Here is a 25,927-nt window from a genome sequence, read left to right as displayed (position 1 = left end):
ACAATGGTAGCCCGATAGTGCAGTATGTATAGGTAGAATTGATATTATTAGGTGTGACAATAATGGTTTGCATGGGGGCAACCAACCACGGGAAGCAGAGGGAGACAAAGTACCCAACTCCCCTTGAGGTATTCGGGCAATCTGGATGCAGTCGATCTCTTAGGTTAAAAAGATAGGATCTTACATTGGTGCCAATCAAGTGGGGCCAGGAGGATTCTCTCCAACCTCTTTGGGGTGGGGGGGGGGGGGGTGAATGCAGCTCAAAGGCTAAAGAGGTGCCCAGGGGTGGATAAAATTGGATCAAAATCACTCGAAACGTAAAAGGTGAGGTGACATACTTCAATGACAACAGCCACGAATGACAAAACAATTAAGCGAACACAAGCAAATGGTGGTGATTCTACTGACATCTGATCAAAAGCAGCAAAACAATTAGTTCTCCCCAAGTGATTCCCATTCAGGTAGATATCAATCATTTCCCGGATTGAGTGTCAGTTGCATTGTTGATGACTAGCTCAAAGGCTTTGAGTTGTGTAAGATGACATGCGCTACAATTCTCTTCCCTGTATTGTACAATAATATATTTCTGATATTTTAGTGCTTGATAGATTATGATGAACGATGTGCTGCTTCAGTTTTGTGAATAATACTAAATACTGTCTACTACCCAGATCTAAAGAAGTAAAGGAGGCCACTATGGAGCAGGGAGAAGTGGGCGAGCCTTATGATGATGAGAAAGATGCAGATAATCTCCAAGTAGACAGTAAACCGAAGATTACAAACATTGCAGATGAGGTTGGAAATTCCAAAGAGAATCTAGGCTGTCCTGTTGGAGAACCTAATGATACTGTGGGTGAACCACTGAAGGAAAACTATAGTGTGCCCATGCAAGATGTTAATCTGAGCAACTCAAATGGAAATGAGACCAGTATTGGGAACACTGGCTACATGATGAAGACGCTGTCCGTTTTAGTGGTAAAATCCTTTCCAAAATACATGAAAAGAAAAAGTCCAGTGGAAACTATATATGCTGATGAAATGATTCAAGGCAAAATAGACAGTGTACCAAAAAGCACTCAGATCCCTCAACTAGAAGATTGCATTACATCTTCAAATGTTTCACAAGAGAAAAGTTCCCAGACTTGCGTAACACATCAGTCTCAAGATGCAGAGAAGAAAGTAAATACTCCATCTGAGACTTTAGATGATGACAAGAATGCTTCTGACAGTGCTTGGGTTGATACTCTCATTGGTGAACCAGCGGAGAAAAGTGAAAAGACTTGTGCAACTAAAACAGATGAGAGCAAAGGAAAGAATTCAGACCCAACAAGCCATGCTAAAATGTATGTAGCCATCAAAGTCAAGAAAGACCTCATCAATGATGCTCTGCTAGAAGCATCTCTTTCCAAAAACACAACACAAGAGGAAACCTTTGAGATTTGTCTAAATGATGAGATAACTACATCTGAAAATAATGAGCTGGTTGGTTCTGTTTGTGAACCAGTAAAGAATGGATTTAATGATATGGAAACGATCATGGTTTTCATTGAGACTGCATCAGGAAATACTTCTGACAGTGAAGCCATGACAGACAGCAAGGAAGCTTTGAAACAATATATCTCACTAGAAGAAATCCACAAGACTTCCGCAAGTGATAAATCTGATGATGGAGAGAAATATATCACATTTAAGCTCCCTTTAAATGATGATTTACATAATGAAGTAGCTGCTTTAGAAAATGATGAGACTTTTGCATCTGCCAGTGAAGCAGTGAAGAATAGCCAAACTATAACTAAAATTACTTTATTTGATACTTTTAAAAATGAACTTATGAAAGAGATTCCCAAATCGACAGAGGACGGCCAGGAGGAAATCTCAGCTGAAAATAGAGAGGTTTATAGTGAGTGTCCTGACACCGTGGATGCAGACGAGATGGACATAAACTTAACAACTAAGGCAAATGACATAAAAGATGCACCACTACAAGATAATAGCCATTTTATTAACTGCTCACTAGAGAAAATCCAAGAGCTTTCCACAAGTGATCATTCTGAGGATAGAGAGAAAGATATACAATTTCATCCAACTTTACATGATGATTTACATAATAAAGTAACTGCTCTAGAAAATGGTGAGACATCTGCCAGTGAACCAGAGGAGAACCGCCAAACTATACCTGAAATTCCTTTATTTGATACCTCTAGAAAGGAACCTATCAAAGAGATTCCCACATCAACAGAAAACACCCAGGAGGACATCTCAGATGAAAATGGAGAGGTTTATAGTGATTGTCCTGACACCGTGGATGCAGACAAGATGGACATAAATTTAACAGCTAATGCAAATGACATAAAAGATGCACCACTACAAGATAACAGCCATTTTATGAAGAGGTCACTAGAGGAAATCCACAAGCCTTCCACAAGTGATCAGTCTGAGGATGGAGATAAAGATATTCCATCTGAGCCCCCTTTAAATGGTGATTTACATAATAAAGTAGCTGCTCTAGAAAATGGTGAGACATCTGTCAGTGAACCAGCGGAGAACAGCCAAACTATAACTGAAATTCCATTATTTGATACTTCAAAAATTGAACCCATGAAAGAGGTTCCCAAATCAACAGAAGACGCCCAGAAGGACATCTCAGATGAAAATGGAGAGGTTTATAGTGATTGTCCTGACACAGTGGATGAAGACAAGATGGACATAAACTTAAAAGCTAATGAAAATGACATAAAAGATACATCATTACAAGATAATAGCCATTTTATTAACTGCTCACTAGAGGAAATCCACAAGCTTTCCACAAGTGATCAGTCTGAGGATGGAGAGAAAGATATACAATTTGAGCCCCCTTTAAATGATGATTCACATAATAACGTAGCTGCTCTAGAAAATGGTGAGACATCTGCCAGTGAACCAGCGGAGAACAGCCAAACTATGACTGAAATTCCTTTATTTGATACTTCTAAAAATGAACCCATGAAAGAGGTTCCGAAATCAACAGTAGACACCCAGGAGGACATCTCAGATGAAAATGGAGAGGTTTATAGTGATTGTCCTGACACAGTGGATGAAGACAAAATGGACATAAACTTACCAGCTAATGCAAATGACATAAAAGATGCACCACTACAAGACAATAGCCATTTTATGAAGAGATCACTGGAGGAAATCCACAAGCCTTTCGCAAGTGTTCAGTCTGAGGATGGAGAGAAAGATATACCATTTGATCCCCCTTTAAATGATGATTTATATAATAACGTAGCTGCTCTAGAAAATGGTGAGACATCTGCCAGTGAACCAGGGGAGAACAGCCAAACTATAACTGAAATTCCTTTATTTGATACTTCTAAAAATGAACCTATCAAAGAGATTCCCACATCGACAGAAAACACCCAGGAGGACATCTCAGATGAAAATGGAGAGGTGTATAGTGATTGTCCTGACACAGTGGATGCAGACAAGATGGACATAAACTTACCAGCTAATGCAAATGACATAAAAGATGCACCACTACAAGATAACAGCCATTTTATTAACTGCTCACTAGAGGAAATCCACAAGCTTTCCACAAGTGATCAGTCTGAGGATGGAGAGAAAGATATACAATTTGATCCAACTTTAAATGATGATTTGCATAATAACGTAGCTGCTCTAGAAAATAGTGAGACATCTGTCAGTGAACCAGCGGAGAACAGCCAAACTATGACTGAAATGCCTTTATTTAATACTTCTAAAAATGAACCCATGAAAGAGGTTCCCAAATCGACAGAAGACGCCCAGGAGGACATCTCAGATGAAAATGGAGAGGTTTCTAGTGATTGTCCTGACACAGTGGATGAAGACAAGATGGACATAAACTTACCAGCTAATGCAAATGACATAAAAGATGCACCACTACAAGATAATAGCCATTTTATGAAGAGGTCACTAGAGGAAATCCACAAGCCTTCCACGAGTGATCAGTCTGAGAATGGAGAGAAAGATATACAATTTGATCCAACTTTACATGATGATTTACATAATAAAGTAACTGCTCTAGAAAATGGTGAGACATCTGCCAGTGAACCAGCGGAGAACAGCCAAACTATAACTGAAATGCCTTTATTTGATACTTCTAAAAATGAACCCATGAAAGAGGTTCCCAAATCGACAGAAGACGCCCAGGAGGACATCTCAGATGAAAATGGAGAGGTTTATAGTGATTGTCCTGACACCGTGGATGAAGACAAAATGGACATAAACTTACCAGCTAATGCAAATGACATAAAAGATGCACCACTACAAGATAATAGCCATTTTATGAAGAGGTCACTAGAGGAAATCCACAAGCCTTCCACGAGTGATCAGTCTGAGGATGGAGAGAAAGATATACAATTTGATCCAACTTTACATGATGATTTACATAATAAAGTAACTGCTCTAGAAAATGGTGAGACATCTGCCAGTGAACCAGAGGAGAACCGCCAAACTATACCTGAAATTCCTATATTTGATACCTCTAGAAAGGAACCTATCAAAGAGATTCCCACATCGACAGAAAAAACCCAGGAGGACATCTCAGATGAAAATGGAGAGGTTTATTGTGAGTGTCCTGACACAGTGGATGCAGACAAGATGGACATAAATTTAACAGCTAATGCAAATGACATAAAAGATGCACCACTACAAGATAACAGCCATTTTATGAAGAGGTCACTAGAGGAAATCCACAAGCCTTCCACAAGTGATCAGTCTGAGGATGGAGAGAAAGATATTCCATCTGAGCCCCCTTTAAATGGTGATTTACATAATAAAGTAGCTGCTCTAGAAAATGGTGAGACATCTGCCAGTGAACCAGGGGAGAACAGCCAAACTATACCTGAAATGCCTTTATTTGATACTTCAAAAATTGAACCCATGAAAGAGGTTCCCAAATCAACAGAAGACGCCCAGAAGGACATCTCAGATGAAAATGGAGAGGTTTATAGTGATTGTCCTGACACAGTGGATGAAGACAAGATGGACATAAACTTAAAAGCTAATGAAAATGACATAAAAGATACATCATTACAATATAATAGCCATTTTATTAACTGCTCACTAGAGGAAATCCACAAGCTTTCCACAAGTGATCAGTCTGAGGATGGAGAGAAAGATATACAATTTGAGCCCCCTTTAAATGATGATTCACATAATAACGTAGCTGCTCTAGAAAATGGTGAGACATCTGCCAGTGAACCAGCGGAGAACAGCCAAACTATGACTGAAATTCCTTTATTTGATACTTCTAAAAATGAACCCATGAAAGAGGTTCCGAAATCAACAGTAGACACCCAGGAGGACATCTCAGATGAAAATGGAGAGGTTTATAGTGATTGTCCTGACACAGTGGATGAAGACAAAATGGACATAAACTTACCAGCTAATGCAAATGACATAAAAGATGCACCACTACAAGACAATAGCCATTTTATGAAGAGATCACTGGAGGAAATCCACAAGCCTTTCGCAAGTGTTCAGTCTGAGGATGGAGAGAAAGATATACCATTTGATCCCCCTTTAAATGATGATTTATATAATAACGTAGCTGCTCTAGAAAATGGTGAGACATCTGCCAGTGAACCAGGGGAGAACAGCCAAACTATAACTGAAATGCCTTTATTTGATACTTCTAAAAATGAACCTATCAAAGAGATTCCCACATCGACAGAAAACACCCAGGAGGACATCTCAGATGAAAATGGAGAGGTGTATAGTGATTGTCCTGACACAGTGGATGCAGACAAGATGGACATAAACTTACCAGCTAATGCAAATGACATAAAAGATGCACCACTACAAGATAACAGCCATTTTATTAACTGCTCACTAGAGGAAATCCACAAGCTTTCCACAAGTGATCAGTCTGAGGATGGAGAGAAAGATATACAATTTGATCCAACTTTAAATGATGATTTGCATAATAACGTAGCTGCTCTAGAAAATAGTGAGACATCTGTCAGTGAACCAGCGGAGAACAGCCAAACTATGACTGAAATGCCTTTATTTAATACTTCTAAAAATGAACCCATGAAAGAGGTTCCCAAATCGACAGAAGACGCCCAGGAGGACATCTCAGATGAAAATGGAGAGGTTTCTAGTGATTGTCCTGACACAGTGGATGAAGACAAGATGGACATAAACTTACCAGCTAATGCAAATGACATAAAAGATGCACCACTACAAGATAATAGCCATTTTATGAAGAGGTCACTAGAGGAAATCCACAAGCCTTCCACGAGTGATCAGTCTGAGAATGGAGAGAAAGATATACAATTTGATCCAACTTTACATGATGATTTACATAATAAAGTAACTGCTCTAGAAAATGGTGAGACATCTGCCAGTGAACCAGCGGAGAACAGCCAAACTATAACTGAAATGCCTTTATTTGATACTTCTAAAAATGAACCCATGAAAGAGGTTCCCAAATCGACAGAAGACGCCCAGGAGGACATCTCAGATGAAAATGGAGAGGTTTATAGTGATTGTCCTGACACCGTGGATGAAGACAAAATGGACATAAACTTACCAGCTAATGCAAATGACATAAAAGATGCACCACTACAAGATAATAGCCATTTTATGAAGAGGTCACTAGAGGAAATCCACAAGCCTTCCACGAGTGATCAGTCTGAGGATGGAGAGAAAGATATACAATTTGATCCAACTTTACATGATGATTTACATAATAAAGTAACTGCTCTAGAAAATGGTGAGACATCTGCCAGTGAACCAGAGGAGAACCGCCAAACTATACCTGAAATTCCTATATTTGATACCTCTAGAAAGGAACCTATCAAAGAGATTCCCACATCGACAGAAAAAACCCAGGAGGACATCTCAGATGAAAATGGAGAGGTTTATTGTGAGTGTCCTGACACAGTGGATGCAGACAAGATGGACATAAATTTAACAGCTAATGCAAATGACATAAAAGATGCACCACTACAAGATAACAGCCATTTTATGAAGAGGTCACTAGAGGAAATCCACAAGCCTTCCACAAGTGATCAGTCTGAGGATGGAGAGAAAGATATTCCATCTGAGCCCCCTTTAAATGGTGATTTACATAATAAAGTAGCTGCTCTAGAAAATGGTGAGACATCTGCCAGTGAACCAGGGGAGAACAGCCAAACTATACCTGAAATGCCTTTATTTGATACTTCAAAAATTGAACCCATGAAAGAGGTTCCCAAATCAACAGAAGACGCCCAGAAGGACATCTCAGATGAAAATGGAGAGGTTTATAGTGATTGTCCTGACACAGTGGATGAAGACAAGATGGACATAAACTTAAAAGCTAATGAAAATGACATAAAAGATACATCATTACAATATAATAGCCATTTTATTAACTGCTCACTAGAGGAAATCCACAAGCCTTCCACGAGTGATCAGTCTGAGGATGGAGAGAAAGATATACAATTTGAGCCCCCTTTAAATGATGATTCACATAATAACGTAGCTGCTCTAGAAAATGGTGAGACATCTGCCAGTGAACCAGCGGAGAACAGCCAAACTATGACTGAAATTCCTTTATTTGATACTTCTAAAAATGAACCCATGAAAGAGGTTCCGAAATCAACAGTAGACACCCAGGAGGACATCTCAGATGAAAATGGAGAGGTTTATAGTGATTGTCCTGACACAGTGGATGAAGACAAAATGGACATAAACTTACCAGCTAATGCAAATGACATAAAAGATGCACCACTACAAGATAATAGCCATTTTATGAAGAGATCACTGGAGGAAATCCACAAGCCTTTCGCAAGTGTTCAGTCTGAGGATGGAGAGAAAGATATACCATTTGATCCCCCTTTAAATGATGATTTATATAATAACGTAGCTGCTCTAGAAAATGGTGAGACATCTGTCAGTGAACCAGGGGAGAACAGCCAAACTATAACTGAAATTCCTTTATTTAATACTTCTAAAAATGAACCCATGAAAGAGGTTCCCAAATCAACAGAAGACGCCCAGGAGGACATCTCAGCTGAAAATGGAGAGGTTTATAGTGATTGTCCTGACACAGTGGATGAAGACAAGATGGACATGAACTTCACAGCTAATGCAAATGACATAAAAGATGTATCACTAAAAGATAATAGCCATTTTATTAAGAGATCACCAGAGGAAATCCACAAGCCTTTCGCACGTGTTCAGTCTGAGGATGGAGAGAAAGATATACAATTTGAGTCCCCTTTAAATGATGATTTACATAATAAAGTAGCTGCTCTAGAAAATGGTGAGACACCTGTCAGTGAACCAGCAGAGAACAGCCAAACTATACCTGAAATGCCTTTATTTGATACTTCTACAAATGAACCCATGAAAGAGGTTCCCAAATCGACAGAAGACAACCAGGAGGACATCTCAGATGAAAATGGAGAGGTTTATAGTGAGTGTCCTGACACAGTGGATGAAGACAAGATGGACATAAAATTAACAGCTAATGCAAATGACATAAAAGATGCACCACTACAAGATAATAGCCATTTTATTAACTGCCCACTAGAGGAAATCCACAAGCCTTCTTCCCCAATTGATCAGTCTGAGGATGGAGAGAAAGATATACCATTTGAGCCCCCTTTAAATGATAGTTTACATAATAACGTAGCTGATCTTGAAAATGGTGAGACATCTGCCAGTGAACCAGAGGAGAACCGCCAAACTATACCTGAAATTCCTTTATTTGATACTTCTAAAAATGAACCTATCAAAGAGATTCCCACATCGACAGAAAACACCCAGGAGGACATCTCAGATGAAAATGGAGAGGTTTATAGTGATTGTCCTGACACCGTGGATGCAGACAAGATGGACATAAATTTAACAGCTAATGCAAATGACATAAAAGATGCACCACTACAAGATAACAGCCATTTTATGAAGAGGTCACTAGAGGAAATCCACAAGCCTTCCACAAGTGATCAGTCTGAGGATGGAGAGACAGATATACCATTTGATCCCCCTTTAAATGGTGATTTACATAATAACGTAGCTGCTCTAGAAAATGGTGAGACATCTGCCAGTGAACCAGTCAAAAACAGCAAAACTATAACTGAAATGCCTTTATTTGATACTTTGAAAAATGAACCCATGAAAGAGGTTCCCAAATCGACAGAAGACGCCCAGGAGGACATCTCAGATGAAAATGGCGAGGTTTATAGTGATTGTCCTAACACAGTGGATGAAGACAAGATGGACATAAACTTAACAGCTAATGCAAATGACATAAAAGATGCACCACTACAAGATAATAGCCATTTTATGAAGAGGTCACTAGAGGAAATCCACAAGCCTTCTTCCACAATTGATCAGTCTGAGGATGGAGAGAAAGATATACCATTTGATCCCCCTTTAAATGATGATTTATATAATAAAGTAGCTGCTCTAGAAAATGGTGAGACATCTGCCAGTGAACCAGGGGAGAACAGCCAAACTATAACTGAAATGCCTTTATTTGATACTTCGAAAAATGAACCCATGAAAGAGGTTCCCAAATCGACAAAAGACAACCAGGAAGACATCGCAGATGTAAATAGAGAGGTTTATAGTGATTGTCCTGACACAGTGGATGAAGACAAGATGGACATGAACTTCACAGCTAAGGCAAATGACATAAAAGATGCATCACTACAAGATAATAGCCATTTTATTAAGAGATCACAAGAGGAAATCCACAAGCCTTCCACGAGTGATCAGTCTGAGGATGGAGAGAAAGATATTCCATCTGAGCCCCCTTTACTTGACAACATATCTGCTCTAGAAAATTATGAGCCTTTTGCATCTGTCAGTGAAGTAGTGGAGAAAAGCCAAACTATAACTGAAAAACCTCAATTTGATACTTCTAAAAATGAACCCATGAAAAAGATTCTCAAGTCAAAATCAGAAGCCCAGGAGGACATCTCAGATGGCAGGAACCAGGTATATACAGATTTTGCTGACACAGTGAATGAAGGCAAGTCTGACATAGGTCATCAAACTCAAACCGAGCCGAAAAAAGAGCAGCCGCCATACAAGACAATATCTAATGGTAAGTTACCCATCTGTTGTGTGTAAACTGCGCTGCACCTGTACTGTCAATTATGTAAAAGGTAAAACAAGTGTAATAGGTTTAACTAAAGGTGTGAAGTTATTAACCATAAAGAAGTGCATTAAAACAAGATTTGTAAACAGGAGGCGCTAAGGGCCCTTTTCCACTACGGCGTTTGCGATGGCTGAATCGCAAAATCACAAACCGCTGGCGATTTTCCAAATCGCTATGGTTTGCTTTTAACATAGGAATCGCGGTAGGTCATTTCCACTACCGCGATTAATTTTTACCTAATCGCGATTGCACGGCGGAACGATTATTGCCACGATTTTGCTATGCAGCGCATAGCAAAGCAAAATCGCGATTGCAAACGTCGGGAAATCGCCGAAATTTTGTACATTTGCTAAATCCCAATCGCTACCGTTCAGCGTGAACGCTAGCGATTGCTAGTGGAAAAGGGCCTAAGGGCTATTGTTTAATGTGAATCACAATCACCAATGAGTTGCAACTGATTTCTTAAATACCCTTTGGATGCGTTTCCGATCGATTTCGGTGCGATCTGATGGATGTACACAGCAGTTGCAATACACGATGGGAGGGGGAAAAAATGTAAATTTCCAAATAAAAAAAAATATTCCATTGCACCGCGATTGCTATGCAATTTTCCTTTGATTCTTTGTACTTTGTACAGGAGCTGAACACGACCACATTGCGCTAATAGAAAGGTTCCTGGTTTCCATTACTTTCAAGAGAACCTATTTGGAATTAAGCCACAAAACAGTGCCAGTAGAAAAGAGTCCTTAAAGGGAACCAGAGATGAACCTGAGACGGGAAAATGAAAAAGATGGGGCTTCCTCCAGCCTCATATGCTCTGATCGATCCCACGCCGCCGCAGGAGAAGTGCGCCCTCTACGTATCTCTCCAGCGGCTGCTACAGGATATGCAAACAGCGCACTTCCCTTACGCTTTGACTGGCTCCGACTGACGGAAGAGCAGGGACCTGGTTCTCGTAGCTGCGGGCAGAGTAGGATGGTGGCGTGGGAGCGATCAGAGCATATGTGGCTGGAGAAAGCCCCAGGTATGTATAAAATCTTTATTTTTTTCATCCATGGTTCCCTTTAAAGAAAACCTGTAACAAAAAAACCTAACCTGGGGGTACTCACCTCAGGTGGGGCAAGCCTCTGGATCCAATTCAGGCTTCCCACGCCCTCCTCGATCCCACGGCGGTGGCTATAAAGATCCCTGAACAGCGGGGATGTAAATATTTACCTTCCCGGCTCCAGCGCAGGCGCAGTATCGGCTCTCCGCTCGGAGATAGGCGGAAATAGTCGATTGCTGTCGGGTCCGCTCTACTGCGCAGGCGCAAGTCTCCTACGCAGGAGTGCGGACCGACAGAGATCGGCTATTTTCGCCTATCTCCGTGCGCAGAGCCGCAACAGCGCCCCCGCTGGAGCCAGGGAAGGTAAATAAATCAGCCATGTCGAGCTTCTCGAGGGAGGATTCCAGGAGACTTCGGGGGGAGCCAGCGCTGGATTGCCTGCAGCTACAGGGGAGGGGGAAACCTGATTGGAACTCTGAGGCTTCCCCCTCCTGAGGTTTTTTTGTTACAGGTTCTCTTTAAGGTGTTTTTAAAGGGAGATGAATACTAGATATATTTGTATTTTTCTCTTGCAATGTTGCTGTACTGAATAGTGTGTGTACTTTTGATAGTATCAGATACAGTAAGTACTTGCGATGATTGGTCGTTTTTACAGCTGCACTGTCCTCTTATTATATCCCGCTAAGTATGACAGTGCCTTAAGCCTGGTACATACCTACAATTTGAATTGGTCAACGACTGGCAAATTTTACCACCTCTGTGTAGAATGCGGGTCAACAGATTTTGAACACTATGGGCTTGATTCACAAAGCGGTGCTAACTGTTAGCATGCCTGTGAAAACCCCCTTAGCACGTCTAAACCAGCTTTTCGCGCGCAAAACTTTATGCGCGCAAAACTTTATGCGCGTAAAACTTTACGTGCGCACTGCACAGAGCGCAGGGCGCTCCGCACGAAGTGCCCATTAAAGCCTATGGGACTTAGCGCGCATAGGACTTTGCGCGCGTAAAACTTTACGCGCACAAAGTTAGCGCACGATCTGATTGAGAAATCCGGTGCTAACCTACTTAGCACCCTGGTTAGCACGTCTAAAGACTTTAGACGTGCTAAGTAGGTTAGCACCGCTTTGTGAATCAAGCCCTATGAGCAGATTGTGTGGGTAAACTCTCAAACTTAATGGAGGTGGTAACATCGGTAGGCAATTGGCCAATCAAAATTGATGGTGTATACCAGGCTTTAAGCCTCCTATAAACATCCAGTTTTGATTGGCTAATGGTTGTCCAATTTTATCTTGACCATGTAGCATGAGAGCTCACCTTCACAATAGTTCATAGTATGTCTGTACTGACCTTAACCCCATTAGCCGTATTAATTTTTTCCAGATTTAGCCACTGCTACGTCGCAGGAAGTGACGTCAGTGGAGCGCACGCTGGATCGAGGAAGAGGTGAGTGATCCCCGCCCGTTGCCTCTTACAGCTGCAGCCAGCCAGCCAGCCACGCAACTTTTTAAAGCTGGAGGGGAGCGGAGGACGGAGGACCCAGGCGAGGGAGGGGGGGGGGGTCCGACCCCCCTCCTCACCGCTAGGCCCAATACCCCCTTCCTGCCCGCTATCCCCTCCAGCTCGGGCGGCTCCTCACACCCACGGACGGGCGGGTGCCGCCCCCCCCCCCCAGAAGTGCCGCCTGAGGCAAAAGTTTCTCATGGGCGGGCTGGCCCTGGTTATAAGGGTCAGCATATTGTGCGTATTGTACAATGAGCAGATTGTGTAGGTAACCTCTCATATTACATGGAGGTGGTACAATCGGTCCGTGATTGGCCAATCCAAATATATGTATATCCTGTTCTTTCAATATTTACCCACTTTATATGGCTGACCCATTTCCTGTTTTCAGAGCTACATAAACTTACATAAAGAGAGGGGAGCCTCAGGATCCTATTGATGCGTCCCTCTTTATTCTAATGTTCTCCGTCACTGAGCACGCCCCCGAAAGATTAGCAACAATGCATTGTCGCTAATCAGATTGGGGCAGAGCAGCTCCTCTTCCTTTTACATGGGCACACAATAGCGGACTGAGTCTACTCACGCATGCTCAGTGAGCCAGAGCTGCGTGCTCCGTGGTACTGAGCATGGACGGGTGGGCTCGCAAGGCTACAGTGTGGCAATTAAAAAGGAAATCATGCTGTGTGGTTCCGAATCGGAGGGGGACTCTGCACGGGGGGGGGTTGACAGCTAAAGAGGGAAGCCTCAATAGGATCCTGAGGCTTCCCTCTCTGCAGAGTGAAGCTGGCCACTAACGGTCCAATTTCTAGCGAAAAATCGTTCGAGCGATCAGAAATTCTGATCGGATTGGTTGTAAATAATCTCCATTGGTGGACACAATCGATTATAAACGAGTGAAAAAAATGTCGCTCGAATGAATTTTCGTCGAACGAAAATTTGGATTTTCTTGGTGGTCGTGATAGATAGGAAGCAATGATTGCTTAGTTGATGGTGTAGTGAACGATTTTTCGTCCGATCAGAATTTCTGATCGCTCGAACGATTTTTCGCTAGAAATTGGACCGGTAGTGGCCAGCTTAAGAACTTGTTTTGAGCCAAAGCTTTGGCTCGGGTACAGAATTCTATAGAGGTCACAAGGACAGGCAAGGTGGAAGAATTCCCCAGTGGGGACAAAGACATCAGTAAAAACAAACCAGGTTCTACCTCCATTCCTTTCCACAGAAAACTAAATAATAAAAAAAAAAAGTGTCCTGAAGCTGGTCTTTAACCTCTTGAGGACTGCAGGGCTAAACCCCCCTAGTGACCAGGCAATTTTTAGTTTAAAAGGCCACTGCAGCTTTAAGGCCAAGCTGCAGGGCCGCACAACATAGCACACGAGTGATTCCCCCCCCCCTTTTCTCCCCACCAACAGAGCTCTCTGTTGGTGGGGTCTGATCGCTCCCCCCATGTTTATTTTTTTTTAAATAAATATTTGTGTTGCCTTTTTTTTTAAAAAAAACCCTCTTCCTTTAACCCCCTTCCCTCCCTCGCTCCCTCGCTCCCTCCCTCCCCACAGCCGGCCAATTACGGCGATCGGCTGTCATAGGCTTCTGCCTATGAGAGCCGATCGCTCTCTTGTCCCCCAGGGGGACAGCCGTGTCACACGGCTGTCCCCAGTGCAGCGCTGCTGCTGATCGCAGCGCTGCACAGAGTAAATAGACGGCGATCACGCCGTCTAACAGTCTCCCGAGCGGCAATAGCCGCTCGGAGACTGAAGGCGGGGCGGAGCTCCGCCCCCCAAGCAGGAGATGCGCGCGCAGCCTGCGCGCGATCTCCTGCAAAACAGAGCCCCAGGACTTTACGCCAATTGGCGTTAGGCGGTCCTGGGGCTGCCGCCGCGGCCACGCCTACTGGCGTGACGCGGTCGGCAAGAGGTTAACACTTTCGGAACCAGACGGTTCTGGCCCCTTTTGTCCTTTCCCTGTTTTGCAGTGTGATTGGCTCACAGTAATCACGAGGAAGGGGCGGGGGAGGGCTCTGGGTACTGATTGAAATCTGCGCCCTGGCAGGAGTAACAAGTCACAATTGGCATAGATTTCAACCAGCGTGGACGGTCCAGAAGTGGTTGTTTCAATCTTTTTGTTTTTTTTTTGGTTTGTTTGTTTGTTTGTTTTTTGTAATTGGTTACATCTGTTTGCAGATTTCCACATCCCGTGGGTATACCGCATACTGATTGTTTGTCTGCTCGGAATTCCCGCTGATTGTAAGTGAAAAAGACAAGGCTTCTAGACAGTGTTGAAATTATTTATTTGTTAGTCAACCTGTAGTTTCTATATATTTGTTAGAAGCCTCTTGATTCTTCTGAGTGCAGCAATATACAGTACTGTAGCATACAGGAGAGACAGACGTTAACCAATCCTCAAGTCTGCATGGCTTGCTAGGCCAAACTAGCAACAATAACTTTATTTAGAGATCACAAAACAGACAAGGCAGGGTACAGGTACATTTCTACTTTAACACTTCCACCCTGTGGTGATAACTGGTACTACATGCAGACGATATACCGTTGTTATACGCACTTGTATTTCTAGCAATATTTCAGGTTTCTGTTTGTAGTCCTCTTTCTGGCTTCTATTGCTTTCTTTCTAGCTCAGCCTGAGCTGGGTCCATCTACCTGCAGTAGCCAGTTTCAAGGAAGTGAGCAGAGAAACCTACAGGCCACTGCCAGAGCTCTCAGGCTGGGAAGTAATGCATCACACCTCTCAACTTTTTGAATAAGAAAGAGAGACACTTTAAGAGTAGACACGCCCCTGCCGCACCTCTAACCACACTCCCACCACACCCCTCACCATTGCATATCACAAAGAATTCAGAATCAACGGGTGTAGCTTTATCATTTACATAGATCTATACATGAGTCCTGAAAGAGGGACAAATAAGGAAGGAAAAGGGATAGAGGGATTTGGTTTTCAAAGAGGGACTGTCCCTCCAAAAGAGGGACAATTGTGAGGTATGGTTTGATTTACTTGGCCAGTGAGCTTGCTGATCATCCTTACTAGGGCTCTGTAGTCTACTTTTTCTAACATAGATTGCTACCACACGCATATGAGGACACATAGAAGCGCAGTTCTCAGGGCCGGCCCGCTCATGAGGCGGGGTGAAACATTTGCCTCAGGCGGCATTTCGGGGGGGGGCGGCATCCGCCTGTCTATGGGTGCGGGGGGCCGCCCCCGCCGAGCTGGAAGGGTAGTTGGACCCCCTCCCTCCCTCGCCTGGGTCCCCCGATCTGCACTCCCCTCCAGCTGTAGTACCAGCGTATAGATTAAGAGGCAACGGGCGGGGATCACTCACCTTTTCCGCATTCCAGCGTGCGCTCCACTGATGTCACTTCCTGCAACGCCGCCCACTGTATTGTAAGTGGACGGCGCTGCAGGAAGCGACGTCAGTGAAGCGCACAATGGAACGCGGAAAAGGTGAGTGATCCCCGCCCGTTGCCTCTTAATCTATACGCTGGTACTTAACTATTTACAGCTGGAGGGGAGCGAAGATCGGGGGACCCAGGCAAGGGAGGGGGGGGGGGTTCGACCCCCCTCCCCACCGCTAGACCCAATACCCCCTTCCTGCCTGCTACCCTTCCAGCTCCGCGGCCCCACCACCCACGGGAGGGGAGGGGGCAGCGATTTTTTTCTAATTTTGCCTCAGGCGGCAAAAAGTCTAGGGCCAGCCCTGGCAGTTCTACATCAATTTTTTGAGATAGGATAGAGGGTTACCTCCCCGGTGGTGGGGGTCACAGGGGTTATTGTTATGCCCCTAGGCTATCCCATAATGGTTCACCAATCGTGGGGTGAGCAGAGGAGTCTAGTAATCATCTTGGTTGGCTTGGCTGCCATCCTAATGTGTGAAACAGGGGATTTGGGCACCGGCATGTAAATTGGGCGCTGAATGCCTGCTATTTGGCCAAATGCCAGCTGGTATTTTAATGGGCCTTTGCTATTATTTAGACAAGCTTTGGGTATCTTTAGAGGACACACAAAGTGAAAATAAACTAATGAAAGGACTAATGGAAATTATATTCCACAGTTTTATTTTATATTTAAATCTACTTTTTAAGTGTTTACTGTTTTATTGTTTTTGCTCAATGACACATTCATTGAAGTACGCCAGAGCTAAAATGTATGAACTATTCACCCCTTTTTATCTCTTTCCTGCTTTCAGAAGCCATTTTCTGCTAGGAAAGTGTTTTATAGTTGGATTTTTTTTATCAGTGAGGGTCACAATGTAGTCTGACCCAGTCCTGACTCAGACAGGAACTGCCACTTGCATACCTGATGTTTAACTCTTTCAGGCAGAGAAAGAAAAAAAGGAACAGAGCATAGTGATTTGTGTGCTAGGCACTGTACAAACACATGTCTATCTCATCATGTCACATGTCACCTCCGGTATCCTTTGATATTGCATTGGGCGCAGGGGGTTAAGTTGTTATTCAGCTAGGTATTATCCTGGGCACTTCAAACATTGGTAGCTGTGGCTGGGAGAGGCAAAATGGAAACACGCATACAGAGGAAGACTAGGGAGCAGCCCCACCCCACTACCCTGAAAGTGTCCCTGAGGCGACATGTGACATGATGAGATAAACATGTATGTACAGTGCAAAACATATTAATAACCAGGCTGTTTACTTGTTTTATTTTGCTGCCTGAAAGAGTTAATTTTCAAGTATGCAAGTGACAGCATCTGTCTTGTTGGTACTTTGTCAGGAATATAGTAAATATCACTGATAAGCAAATTACAGCCTTAAAAGTTTTCCTGGCAGAATACAACTTCCAAGACCAGAGGGAGATTTTTTTTTAAAAAAGGTTGATAGTTCATACATTTTAACTCTGGGGCACTTAATAGACTGCCACTGAGCAGAGACAACAAAACATTAAACCTACTTTGTAAATGTATGTATCTATATATATATAAAATCGGATGTATGTGTGTATGTATGTATGTATGTGTGTATGTATGGATTTGCCGCGATCACTGGAAAATGCCTTGACTGATTTGAACAAAACTTGGTACACAGATCCCTTACTACCTGGGATGATATGTTCTGGAGGTCTGGCGTCCCCCCTGCACACCTGGGCGGAGCTACAAACAGCAAATTAATTCACCCATTCAAGTCAATGGAAAAAATGTAAAAGGCTGCCATTCTCAAAGTAATCATGCCAGAGTCCCCACACTTGGTTGGTCGCTTAGTGACCGAGGTTACAAATCCAGGAAAAGTGGGCGGAGCATTAAACAGCCAATCAAATTTCAGCCATTCATTTTCAATGGGAAAATGTAAACTGCAGCCAATCTTACACTGTTAATCGCAGAGTTTTCAAACTTGGCACACTTGGTCACTGGTAAATGAGATTAAGATTTAGGAAAGTGGGTGGAGCTACAACAGCCAATCAAAATTCACCTATTGATTTTTAAGGGCAATGTTTAAACTGCTGCCATTCTTACACTGTTAATGGCAGAGGCTTAAAACTTGCTACAGTCAGTCATTGTGAGACTGGGGTTTAAATTAAATAAATGGACGGGGCCACATACAGCCATTCAGATTTCCTTGGTGGATAAACTGCTTCCATTCACACAATTTTGAAGCCAGGAACCTGAAAGCTCACACACTTGGCCATTGAGTGACTGTGTGTCAAGGTTACAAAAAGTGGGTGGAGCCAAAAACAAATTTCACTGGGAAAATATAAACTGCAGCCATTCTTACACTGTTTATGGCAGGGTTCTCAAACTTTGCCAAGATGGTCACTGAGTGACTGGGATTAATATCCAGGGAAGTGGGTGGAGCCCACAATAGCCTGTTGGAGCATACAATTCACCTGTTGATTTTCAAGGGGAATATTTAAATTGCTGCCATGTTTTACACTCTTAATAGCTGATGCCTCAAACCTGGTACAGTTGGTCATTGGGTCACTGGGGTTCAAATTCTGGAAAGGGGCGGATTTGTTTCATTTCAGTGGGAAAATTTAAATAATTGATGCCAAGGACCCCAAAGCTCACAAACTTGGTCATTGAGTGACTGTATGTCAAGGTTAGAAAAAGTGGGCAGAGCCAACAACTATTTTTTTACATGGAAAAATATAAATTGCAGCTATACACTCACTGTTAATGGCAGGTTTCTCAAACTTGACACAGTTGGCCACTGGGTGACTGGGATTAATATTCAGGAAAGTGGGTGGAGCTTACAACAGCCAATCAAAATTCACCTATTGATTTTCAAGGGGAATATTTAAATTGTTGCCATTCTTACATTGTTAATGGCAGAGGCCTCAAATCTGGTACAGTCTGTCATTGGGTGACAGGGGTTAAAATTCTGGAAAGGGCGCAGGCCACAAACAGCCAGATTTGTTTAATTTCAATGGAAAAATGCAAATTATTAATGCCAAGGACCCCAAAGCCCATAAACTTGGTCAGTCAGTCATTAAGTGACTGGGGTTCAAATTAACTAAAGGGGGTGGAGACACAAACAACCAATCAGATTTCTTTGCTGGATAAACTGCTTCCATTCATGCAATTTTGATGCCAGGAACCTGAAAGCTTACAAACTTGGTCATTGAGTGACTGTGTGTCAAGGTTACAAAAAGTTAGTGGAGACAAATACACATTTGACAGGGAAAATGTAAACAGCAGCCACACTTAGACTGTTAATGGCAGGGCTCTCAAACTTTGCCCAGATGGTCACTGGGTGACTGGGATTAATATTCAGAAGCAGGTGGAGCCTACAAACACCAATTCACCTATTGATTTTCAAGGTGAATATTTAAATTGCTGCCATTCTTGCACTGTTAATGGCATAAGCCTCAAGCTTGGTGCAGTTGGTCACTGGGTGACTGGGGTTCAAATTCAGAGAAAGGGGTGGAGCCACAAACAGCTAATTAGATTTGTTTCATTTTAATGGGAAACTAACTAATTATCGATGCTAAGGACCGCAAAGCTCACAAACTTGGTCATTGAGTGTTTGTGTGTTAGGGTTAGATAAAGTGGGCGGAGCCAACAGCAGCCAAATACATACCTGGGCAATGCCGGGTCATCAGCTAGTATACAATAAAACCACGGGATGTCCAAAAAGTTATTTTTAGTAGTAGGAGGATAAATAGAATTGTTTATCTCAACAGTTTATTTTCACCTTGGGTTCACTTGAAGGAAATAAAATGCTTGCTGCACTCCCCCCCTTACACACACACACACCATTTAAAAACCTCACTTACCCTTGAAGCCACAAAATAATGGGGTCAGAGGTTAGGTCTGATCTGATACTGCATTTCCTTTTGACATCAGGAACCCCACTGGGACTACATAGTTACAAATATAGATGGTGAATGAGATGAGATTGTCCGTTGCATGAAATGGGACATCCTGCATTTTGCAGGCTTCCGAACTTATGAAAATTTACTGGCATAAGATAGTCCTGACATTATTAATTGAAGTGATCAAAGAACCTTTTTTTTTGTCATACAGGTATGCCACTTTATCAAACTATGTACACCTGTAAAACATTTTTATCCAAAGCTCTTGGTGAAAGGCCAGCTTTAACAATAAAGATGGGCTCTGAAGAGATTTGTACTCTCCCAGAAAGAAGCGCTTGGGCCCGATTTGATTGCTCACCTGAAGAAACCTGTGCATTTCGAATGAATGGGCAGGCTGTGAGAGTTTGCTCACCAGAAACCCGCACAGAGCGCTTTACCTTGGAGGGACCGGATGGAAAAGAAATTCTATCAGAAGATAACATTGGTAAACATGATATGCCAAATGATGTCAGCTGGCCAGCCCCAGGCCGCCCATGAGGCAGGGTGAGGCAGGTTCCTCAGGCGGTAATAGCTGGAGGCGGAGAGTGGACGAGGGGGCCCAGGTGAAGGAGGGGGGGTCCGACCCCCCTCCCCACCGCTGTGGCCACCGCCCCCCTTCGTGCCTGCTACCCCCTCCAGGCTACCTATACTGGGGGCAGTTATACTACCTATGGGGGGCGGCATCCTCACAAGTTTGCCTCAGGCGGCAAAAAGTCTAGAACTGGCTCTGCAGCTGGCTGTGTCACAATCCCACAAGTCCACGTAACCCATAAGCCACGTTCACAGTACTTATTATAGTGGTGTAACTCTTTACAATGCAACCTACCACACTGCAATGCAACGCAACGCACTGCATTACCGGTAAACGCACCTGTTAACAGTAAATGTGAAGCATACTTTTAGTTGACTGAATGCTTCACTGTATGCAACATAACGTGAAAATAGCGTGCAGTGCTATTGTCCCAATCTGTGAACTTCGCCTTGGACTGCCATGGATGTCTGTAGAAATTATTAAAAAAAACATACTACCTGATTGGGAGGTAGCCAGATCAGGTGGAACCCCTTACCATTTCTTCCTGCAGCTCCTGTGCAAAGTTTTTTTTTCAGTTTTGGTTTTGTCAAAAAATTATCACAGAGCAGAGTGGTGGTGGGGAGAGGCACGACGATACGGGGAAGAGGCATGTCTCTCCTGCAAGGGGTTCCCCTATCCCTAATAGTCTGTCAACAATCAGTTGTCAGTAGATTTTGGCAGGGGAGCGAAAGGGGAACAGAAAGCAGTACAGAGAGAATGCAGATGCATGTCATTAAGCAAAGAACATGCCTCTGTGTCCCATTTGTATTAAGGAACACCAATCTCAGGTTACACTTTAAAGAGAACTCGAGGTGGGTTTCTGCCATTAATATTAGGACACAGAGGCACATTCTGCATACAATGCCCAGCCTCTGTGTCCTTATAGTGTGCCTCTAGTCTCCCTCCCCCCACCCCCATGCTCTGCTGTCCCCCAATATAAAAACCGCCAGGCTAGTGACAAACAGATTGTCGCTAGCTGGCTGTTTACCCCAAGGCTGTCTGGCACCACCCCTCCCCTGCATAGTGCGGCTCCCGCCTGCGTCCCTTCCCTCCCCGCCTCCGTCAGCTTCCTCCAATCGGCTTACAGAGGCGGGGAGGGAAGGGACACAGACTGGGAGCGGTGCTATACAGGAGGCGGGGGAGCAGCGGTGAGTGGCATTCTAAAGGTACACAGCTGACTAGCGACAATCTGTGTGTCACTAGCATGGCAGGTTTTATATTGGGGGACAGCAGAGCGCAGGGGGGCCTGGAGGCACACTATAAGGACACAGAGGATGGGCATTGTATGCAGAATGTGCCTCTGTGTCCTAATATTGATGTCACAAATCCACCTTGGGTTCTCCACTTAGGGACCAGGGGATTTTCCCCTTGTCTGTGCTGCGTGGGCTTTTTAGCCCACAGCACAGATCGTGTTGGCAGCAGGGCGATCAGACTCCCCCCCCCCCTTTTTTCCCCACTAGGGAACTAGTCCTGCTGGGGGGTCTGATCGCAGCCGGCTATAACTGATTTGCGGAGGGGGGCTCCTCAAAGCCCCCCTCCGCAGCGTTTTCCGCCCTCCCGTCCTCTCCCTCAGTCTCCGTCCTGACCTGTGCTGCGCAGGACGGATATCCGTCCTGCGCATTGTAGGATAGGCTTCAGCCTATCATATGCTGGCGATCCCCGGCCAATCAGATGCCAGGGAATCGCCGATCTGCCTTCCCCGCGTGTTTACATTACGCATGCGAGCCGCGATCGGCGGCTCGCACACTGTTCACGCAGACACCCTCTGTGAACTGGCATGGAAAGGCCCCTCGACCGAGCGGCTGTTTCCATGCTATACCACTAACGACCTGCCGACGCCTATCGGTGTTAGCCGGTCGTTAAGTGGTTAAAGAGAATCTGAAGCGAGAATAAATCTCGCTGATTCTCTTATGTATAGCAGGGGCATGTTTTCCCCTGCTAAAACGCTGCTATACCGCTGCTGAACAGGGGTCCCTTACCCACCAAATCCCCTCCGTGCAGCGCGGAGATCACTTCCTGGTGAGGCAGGGTTAACGGCTATAGTCCTGCCTCTCAGCTCGTCTATCAGCGCTGATCGCCGCCTCTCCCCGCCCCTCTCAGTCTTCCTTCACTGAGAGGGGCGGGGGAGAGGTGGAGATCCACTGCCTGATAGACGCGCTGAGAGGCAGAGCTATAGCCGTTAGTTCTGCCTCCAGAATTTTTGCAGGGGGGGATTTGGGAGGCAAGGGACCCCCGTTCAGTGGCGGTATAGCGGCATTTTAGCAGGGGCAAACATGCCCCTGCTATATATAAGAGAATCAGCGAGATTTATTCTCGCTTCAGATTCTCTTTAAAGAGAATCTGTATCATAAAAATCGCACAAAAGTAAACATACCAGTGCGTTAGGGGACATCTCCTTTTACCCTCTGTCACAATTTCGCCGCTCCTCGCCGCATTAAAAGTGGTTAAAATCAGTTTTAAAAAGTTTGTTTATAAACAAACAAAATGGCCACCAAAACAGGAAGTAGGTTGATGTACAGTATGTCCACACATAGAAAATACATTCATACACAAGCAGGCTGTATACACCCTTCCTTTTGAATCTCAAGAGATCATTTGTGTGTTTCTTTCCCCCTGCAGCTATCTTCCACTGAAGTGTCAGGCTGTTTCTTCCTGCAGAGTGCAGACAGCTCTGCCTGTATGTAATTCATTAGTATGTGAAAGCCCAGCCAGCTCAGAGGAGGATTTATCCAGCTTGTAAAAGATAAGAGAGAAGAGAGAAGCTGCCCTAATCTAAATAATAGACAGGCAGTGTGCAGAGAGGGGCCTGGAAGGGGGAGATGCATCACAGAACCACAACACTGAAGAACTTGGCAGCCTTCCAGACACAGGCTGACAAGTCTGACAAGAGAGAGATAAGTTGATTTATTACAGAGATGGTGATAGTAGAACGTGCTGCAGTAAGCCAGAACACATTAGAATAGCTTTTGGAACTTGTAGGATGATAAAAAACAGGATGCAATTTTTGTTATGGAGTCTCTTTAAGGCAAATTCAAAATCCATGGTGTTAAAAAAGTAAGACTAAACTGTACATTTAAGAGTGCCTAAAATAAATGAAAAGATAGAACCATCGAAAAGGCAATGTACTCCCATTACCAATGTCACTTCTGTTCTAAAATATAGTACTAGTATACATTTGTGCTCATAAGTATAAATACCCTGTTAGAATTTTCGATTTCTTAACCGTTTTTCATACAATATGAATGATACCACAAAAACGTTTCTTTCGCTCATGGTTGGTTAGTGTTTGGCTAAAGCCATTAGTGTCAAATAACTGATTTTAAATCATAATCACTGCACAAACTATGCAAATGACCCTGATCAAAAGTTGACATACCCTAGTTTATAATACCGCGTATGGCCCCCTTTACTATTAATGACAGCTTGAAGTCTTTTGTGGTGCTTTTGGATGAGGTTTTTTATCTTCTCAGATGGTAAAGTTGCCCATTCTTCCTGGCAAAAATCCTCCAGTTCCTGTAAATTATTGGGCTGGCTTGCATGATCTGCATGTTTGAGGTCTCCTCAGTGTGGCTCAATAAAATTGAGCCTTCATAGGAGAAAAGGAATGTTGGTCGGCACTGCATGCATAAACTGTTTATTTCAAAGTGCGATCAGCAGCATTCCAGATACTAAAACACATGCACAGGGCCGGATTTGTACTTTCCAGCGCCCTAGGCCGGCTGTCACCAACCGCCCCCCCCCCCATTCTGTCCAACTCTAACTAGTTTGAACGGGCCCCCCTCTGCTTTGCTGCTTTGCCCCGTTCAACAAAGAAGCAGTGCATGCTCTGTCCACTCCATGTAATTCTACGCTCCTGTCTGCATGCACAGCAGGCGATAGTGTTCTGGGCTTGCATACTTCAGAAATGATGCTGATGTTTGAGCACTCAGCAGCACTTGTCAAGTACACATACCCATAACACCTCCTCGGCTCCTGTGCACATGCATACAGGAGTGCAAAATCACAAGGAGCCCCAGTGGACAGCGCTGCTTCTTTGTCCTCTGTGCGACTTGCTGCCGTCAGAGGCACAAATAGGGAACAGTGCAGCACAATGCAGAGAAGCCCATCCAAACCAGAGATCAGGTAAGTAGAAGGATCCGACACTACACACACTGGCATAGATGTAGTGTAATGCTAGGAACACACGATGCAATGTTCTGACACATTTACTGTCAGGTCGATTATTTTCATCATGTCTGATCTATTTTCAATTTTTCGATCAATTTGCTGTTCACTTCTATGAAAAATCATTCAGAAAATTGATTGGAAAGCAGATCGGACATGTTGCAAATAGTCGATCTGACATTAAAGCTGTCAGAAAATTGCATTGTGTGTATCCAGCATAAGCTCAGGTGTACTTTACACAGTGACAATTTAGCACTTAAGACAGATTTTAAAATCAGTCAGCAGGAAGTTTTGTAACAAAATAACACTTTTTATTGGCTAACCAAAAGAAAAACAGTGAGCCTTAGGTTAATGAGCCTGCAGACTTTGTTACTGTATACAAGATGTTAGGCACACAGCTATATAAACAGTCAGCAGGAGACACATTGATTGTTTTGTAAATATAAATAAATGTAACAGTTGTCATTCTGTTTCAAAACATCCTGCTTTCACTGATGGTCAACACAGTACTTTGCTGGCAAAAACAAGCCAGGAAAGAGTTAAACTGTAGCAGAAAGAATGTTGTTGTCATTCTCTAGGAGAAAAAAAAAGCCATAAATCTAACAGATCTGAGGTCTTTAACCTCCTTGGCGGTTAATTTTTTCTGCAAAAATTGCAGAATTCCAATTTTTTTTATTTTTTTTTTTAAAGTTTCATGTAAAGCTACCAGAGTGGTAGCTACATGAAACACCACTAGAGGGCGCATGTGGCCCTCTAGTCCGATCGCCGCCGGCAACAATAGCAAACAGGGGAACGCGTATACAACGCGTTCCCCTGTTTGGCTTCTCCTGTCGCCATGGCGACGATCGGGATGACGTCATGGACGTCAGCCGACGTCCTGACGTCAGGGACACACGATCCAGCCCATAGCGCTGCCCGGAACTCATTGATCCGGGCAGCGCAGGGCTCTGGCGGGGGGGGGGCCCTCTTCAGCCGCTGCGTGCGGCCGATCGCCGCAGAGCGGCGGCGATCAAGCTGTGCGCGCGGCTAGCAAAGTGCTGGCTGCGCGCACAGCAATTTACAAAATGAAAATCGCCCCACCAGGGGCTGAGATCTCCCCCTGCGCGGCATAGCCCGAGCTCAGCTCGGGCTTACCGCCAGGGAGGTTAACAGCACTGACCTACTAGTAATAAATTAACATCAGTCAGGGAGGGGGAGAGCTGCTAATTTCTGCCCGTGA

General features: G+C 44.0%; 1 protein-coding gene across 3 annotated transcripts in view; it reads left to right on the top strand.

Moving 5' to 3' along the window:
- The window catches only part of LOC137521963 (microtubule-associated protein futsch-like), a 286,151-nt gene that overhangs the window by 222,542 nt on the left and 37,682 nt on the right, over positions 1 to 25,927 (top strand). For 2 of the 3 annotated variants that reach the window (XM_068241928.1, XM_068241929.1), the window contains exons 6-8: positions 672 to 10,066; positions 14,843 to 14,905; positions 20,146 to 20,418. In XM_068241928.1, coding sequence (XP_068098029.1) covers positions 672 to 10,066; positions 14,843 to 14,905; positions 20,146 to 20,418 — 9,731 coding nt within the window. The remainder of the gene's footprint in view (positions 1 to 671; positions 10,067 to 14,842; positions 14,906 to 20,145; positions 20,419 to 25,927) is intronic. The other variant, XM_068241930.1, reaches the window with a different exon arrangement.

Source organism: Hyperolius riggenbachi, chromosome 6 (assembly GCF_040937935.1).
Source record: "Hyperolius riggenbachi isolate aHypRig1 chromosome 6, aHypRig1.pri, whole genome shotgun sequence".
NCBI classification, from domain to species: domain Eukaryota; kingdom Metazoa; phylum Chordata; class Amphibia; order Anura; family Hyperoliidae; genus Hyperolius; species Hyperolius riggenbachi.
The sequence above is the reverse complement of the archived record's forward strand: the minus strand, read 5'-3'. Positions and strand labels throughout refer to the sequence as shown.